Source organism: Salmo salar, chromosome ssa11 (genome assembly GCF_905237065.1).
Source record: "Salmo salar chromosome ssa11, Ssal_v3.1, whole genome shotgun sequence".
In the NCBI taxonomy this organism is placed as follows: Eukaryota; Metazoa; Chordata; class Actinopteri; order Salmoniformes; family Salmonidae; genus Salmo; species Salmo salar.
Window position 1 is genome coordinate 35,091,538 of NC_059452.1, and position 6,000 is coordinate 35,097,537.

General features: G+C 38.5%; 1 protein-coding gene across 1 annotated transcript in view; it reads right to left on the reverse strand.

The window, feature by feature from the left end:
• LOC106587688 (cell surface glycoprotein 1) overlaps positions 1-4,143 on the reverse strand; it is a 29,422-nt gene extending 25,279 nt beyond the window's left edge. Inside the window, exon 1 of the mRNA XM_045689430.1 lies at positions 3,709-4,143. Within this exon, the coding sequence (XP_045545386.1) occupies positions 3,709-3,717 (9 nt within the window). The 5' untranslated portion in view covers positions 3,718-4,143. The remainder of the gene's footprint in view (positions 1-3,708) is intronic.
• Between the last annotated feature and the right edge of the window lie 1,857 nt (positions 4,144-6,000).

Below are 6,000 nucleotides of genomic sequence, written 5' to 3' on the forward strand. Positions count from 1 at the left end.
ATTACAACAATACTGAATGAACACTTATTTTAACTTAATATAATACATCAATAAAATCAATTTAGACTCAAATAAATAATGAAACATGTTCAATTTGATTTAAATAATGCAAAAACAAAGTGTTGGAGAAGAAAGTAAATGTGCAATATGTGCCATGTAAAAAAGCTAACGTTTAAGTTCCTTGCTCAGAACATGAGAACATATGAAAGCTGGTGGTTCCTTTTAACATGTGTCTTCAATATTCCCAGGTAAGATGTTTTAGGTTGTAGTTATTATAGGAATTATAGGACTATTTCTCTCTATACGATTTGTATTTCATATACCTTTGACTATTGGATGTTCTTATAGGCACTTTAGTATTGCCAGTGTAACAGTATAGCTTCTGTCCCTCTCCTCGCTCCTACCTGGGCTCGAACCAGGAACACATCGACAACAGGCACCCTCGAAGCAGCGTTACCCATGTAGAGGAAGGGAAAAAACTACTCCAAGTCTCAGAGCGAGTGACGTTTGAAACGCTATTAGCGCGCACCCGGCTAACTAGCTAGCCATTTCACATCGGTTACACCAGCCTAATCTTGGGAGTTTACAGGCTTGAAGTCATAAACCGTGCAATGCATTGCGAAGGGCTGCTGGCAAAACGCACGAAAGTGCTGTTTGAATGAACGCTTATGAGCCTGCTGCTGCCTACCATCGCTCAGTCAGACTGCTCTATCAAATCATAGACTTAATTATAACATAATAACACACAGAAACACGAGCCTTAGGTCATTAATATGGTTGAATCCGGAAACTATCATCTCGAAAACAAAACGTTATTCCTGTTACATTGCACAACCTTCAGTGTTATGTCATAATTACGTAAAATTCCGACAAATTACCCAAAGTGTTGCATATACCCTGACTGCGTGCAATGAACGCAAAATGACACAATTTCACCTGGTTAATATTGCCTGCTAACCTGGATTTCATTTAGCTAAATACGCAGGTTTAAAATATATATACTTCTGTGTATTGATTTTAAGAAAGGCATTGATGTTTATGGTTAGGTACAGTCGTGCAACGATTGTGCTTTTTTCGCAAATGCGCTTTTGTTAAATCATCCCGGTTTGGCGAAGTTGGCTGTCTTTGTTAGGATGAAATAGTATTCACAGTTTGCAACGAGCCAGGCGGCCCAAACTGCTGCATATACCCTGACTCTGTTGCAAGAGAAGTGACACATTGTCCCTAGTTAAAAGAAATTCATGTTTGCAGGCAATATTAACTAAATATGCAGGTTTAAAAATATATACTTGTGTATTGATTTTAAGAAAGGCATTGATGTTTATGGTTAGGTACCCAACGTGTACCTAAGCGATTATATGCAATGCAGGACAGGCTAGATAAACTAGTAATATCATCAACCATGTGTAGTTAACTAGTGATTATGATTGATTGATTGTTTTTTATAAGATAAGTTTAATGCTAGCTAGCACCTTACCTTGGAATTCTTACTGCATTCGCGCAACCTCGTGGAGTGCAATGTAAAGCAGGTGGTTAGAGCGTTGGACTAGTTAACCGTGAGGTTGCAAGATTGAATCCCTGAGCTGACAAGGTAAAAATCTGTCTTTCTGCCCCTGAACAAGGCAGTTAATCCACCGTTCCTAGGCCGTCATTGAAAATAAGAATGTGTTCTTAACTGACTTGCCTAGTTAAATAAAGGTCTAAAAACAAAAATTATGTAAAAATAAATAAATAAATAAATAAATAAATAAAATCGGCCAAATCGGCGTCCAAAAATACCGATTTCCGATTTTTATGAAAACTTGAAATCGGCCCTAATTAATCGGCCATTCCGATTAATCGGTCGACCTCTAGCGTGTGTATATGTGTGTGTGCAACAAGTTGCAAAGTAGACCATTTTTATTGATTTACTGTTTTACTGCTCTGTTCAACTTCCTCATTCTAGTAGCAGCTTCCGGAAACTCGCCTCAATGTCATCTACGGCTTGCAACTTTGAGCTTCTATGTGAGTTGTTGCACATACTGTAGGCCTATTTATCCCATAAAGACAGCTTTAAAACACACAGTTCAATGCTTGTCAGTTCAGGCCTACTCTTTTTAACTTCACTACATTCTTTCATGTGTAAAACAAAAGAAGGGAAAAAAGGCATCCAGAGGAAGGTTTAAAAGCAGTACATGTGCATCTTCTTCTGGTCTAACTAGCCTATTTAGAATTTCTCTTGAATTGAAGGACACTCATTCAGGATAGGACGAGACCCTTACATATTAGGTGACTCAGTAGTTCTTTCAGTCTGACCCAAGCTGCATTGCATTCCCAGACAACATTGCGGTGTAGGCCTACTGACCATGGTTGTAGGTATGGTGACTTTGTTCACGTTCAATAACTGATTTGAGATCAGCTCTCCATAACACATAGGCCTACCCCAACATATTCATTAAGAGCTTGACCCAAGAGCTGACACTGGATCAGTTACTGTACCGGAGGGCTAGGCTACAGTTTTATCTAAACAGTAGGTTATAATGTAGGGTCAGGGTTGGGTTACATGTTATCGGTTTGAAAATAACTGTAACTGTAATCAGATACTTTACCAGTAAAACTATTGTAATCTGATTACAGATACTTTGAAAAACGAGATCATTACATCTTGGATTAAATTCAGAAAGGATGTTTGTTTTCTCAATGACATTCAAATCAGCATTGAAAAAAGGCGCAAGTTTAAGTTAGTTCCACCTGAGCAAGTCTGACCACAAGTTCAGAGACCACTATCATGAAACACCACATGTGTTTGATGGATCATTTTTGTCTTCTTCTAATGCTTCTTAAGGGGAAAGTAATCAAAAAGTAACTGAAAGTAATCAGATTGTTACCGAGTTTGGTTAATCCCAAAATGATGTTACTGATTATAATTTTGGACAGGTAACTAGTACTGTTTTATTCATATATTTTTTAAATTGTACCTTTATTTAACTAGGCAAGTCAGTTAAGAACAAATTCTTATTTACAATGATGACCTACACCCACCATACCGGATGATACTGGGCCAATTGTGCACCACCCTACTGTAACCGATTACATTTAGAAAGTAACCTACCCAACCCTGTAGGCTACAATGTATCCAAATAGCTACAATGTAGGCTACAATGTAGTTATTACAATGTAAAAATACAGTTATTATCCCCTCCTCCTCCTCCCCTAACATCTCCATGGCTACGGGGCAGCACCCAGCAACGGAGGGGCGATAGAGACCACTGTAAATGCCGAGTAGCAGCAGTGGGCTACCGTTGAAAGCAACAGGTTGTCAGGCATTAACAGCTGCTGGCACCTGAGTTTGAACGGTGAGAAGTACGATGAGTTGTTGGAGCCTATTGACGCATTGCATATCAGTTTGATGAAACACACATTATTATTTTCTACGCCGATACTTCAACAGGCTATTTGTAGTGTGTAGTGTCCATCCAATAAACTGCGGATTGGTTTATATCTAGGCTACAGTGCTCTTTTTACAGTTTTTTTTCTGACCTTGAATGATGATGAGTTTTAGACTACTTTCCGTGAGTGTTTTGATTGACCTATGCCGCCACTGAGAATCTTTACTAAGGTTAAACTTTCATTAGACTGGTAGCCTTTATTTCATTTAAAACCAACCATAGCCGACCGAGATTCCACCAATGCCGCCCATCAGAACAATGCAATAGACTGAATACTCACGTCTTCCATGATAAAAACGAATATCCGTTATACTATATATGTGGAGGAATAACACTCGACGGCGGCCGTTATCCTTGACAAAAAGTCAGTATTTCACTTATTTTAGACAGCAACCAACTATTATCCAACATGACGCGAATATGAGGAAGAAAATAATGAACTGTAAAAGTTTGGACGAAGAACGGTCTTGTCTCTTTCTTTCCTCTTTCGACGCTTTCGACTCAGCTACGAAACAAGTTTGAAGAAAAAGTTTGGTTTCCGGTAAGTCCCTGAATGCCTCAGCGCGTCGATAGACAGTGTATGTCAATCGAACTGAATCCCTTAGTCGCAGTGAAGGCCGTAACAAATTGATGTAGGCTAGCCATTTTCTCAAGTGTTCACGCAGTGCAAATGTGAGTGAGCACCTTTAAACTTCGCACTGTCTCTGTCACCAACACAGTAACCTATTGTATAACTGTGAGAAGTAAGCTTGTCCTTTGGCACAATGAATGACGCCATAAAACCATCGTCCTGAACTCATGATAAAAACACAGCACTGCAAGACCAATAAAACAGATTGTATAAAGCATTCCTATACAGGCGGAATAAAACACATGGAATTGTTTCCTTTTTGTCTCCCTCATTTGTTTTTTTTTATGAATAACTTACCACACCCACTATCCCACTGTGTTTGTCCTTAATGAAAACAATTGCATACTAATATATATATATATATATATATATATATATATATATATATATATATATATATATATATATATATATATATATATGTTTATATATATAAAAATGTAAACATCAATGTTATTAACATGGAACTACAATATCTAACATCTATTTTGTCAACATTTCTGAATAGGCCTAGCCTACACTGAATCAGATGTGGCCATCACTCTGTAATACAATAACAGGTTGTATGTAATAAAATGACAAGTTGTTTGACGAATTACTTGACATTATGTCCTTTAACGTTCCCCATCACTCTAATGTTTTCATTCAACCTAGATTTAGCCCCTGGAGCTGTACCACTGTGGGTTAGATAAACAGTGGATTAATTATAAACTCTAAACTTGTCTCTTCTTACTTCTTGATAGGTGTGGTGGCTGTTATTGGTTAGAGGGGATGTATTGACTGGAACAACACTGAGCTATAAAAAACTGAACTCCCCTGGGCGGGGCTGCAGTTTACTCTAAATGAACAGTTCTCTTGCATAATTCATTTCTCAATGCTTATAGCTTAAAATAAATACATGTATTTCATGTGATGAAGCTGTGTGTGTGTCATACATATTGTGTGTATGTGTGTGGGGGGTATGTGCACCCATACATATGTGGTGCACACAAAATGTATGGTCACATTTGTGTTTATGTATTTTCTTTGTATTGGGGAAGAATGCTTTTACTGAAATGTCAGTCCTCCAAGGTTTCGCCATTTCGATGCGTTTATACACCTGTTGGCCAGTAGGGGGCAGTGAGACATGTTCGCTTCACACTGGGACTTTTTATTTTATTTGTTTTATTTTTTATTTCACCTTTATTTAACCAGGTAGGCTAGTTAAGAACAAGTTCTCATTTACAATTGCGACCTGGCTAAGATATCATAAGGTGAATGTGTAACCGATGTGAAATGGCTAGTTAGTTAGCGGTGGTGCGCGCTAATAGCGTTTCAATCAGTGACGTCACTCCCTACACTGTTAAAAATGCACCAATTTGTAAGTCGCTCTGGATAAGAGTGTCTGCTAAATGACGTAAATGTAAAATAAAGCAAAACAGTTCGACACATACAACAGCACAGAGTTACACATGGAGTAAAACAAACATACAGTCAATAATACAGTAGAAAAAAAGTCTATATACATTGTGTGCAAATGAGGTAAGACAAGGGAGGTAAGGCAATAAATAGGCCATGGTGGCGAAGTAATTACAATATTGCAATTAAACACTGGAGTGATAGATGTGCAGAAGATGAATGTGCAAGTGGAGATACTGGGGTGCAAAGGAGCAAGATAAATAAATACAGTATGGGGATGAGGTAGTTGGATGGGCTATTTACAGATGGGCTATGTACAGGTGCAGTGATCTGTGAGCTGCTCTGACAGCTGGTGCTTAAAGTTAGTGAGGGAGATATGAGTCTCCAGCTTCAGGGATTTTTGCAGTTCGTTCCAGTCATTGGCAGCAGAGAACTGGAAGGAAAGGCGGCCAAAGGAGAAATTGGCTTAGGGGGTGACCAGTGAAATATACCTGCTGGAGTGCATGCTACGGGTGGGTGCTGCTATGGTGACCAGTGAGCTGA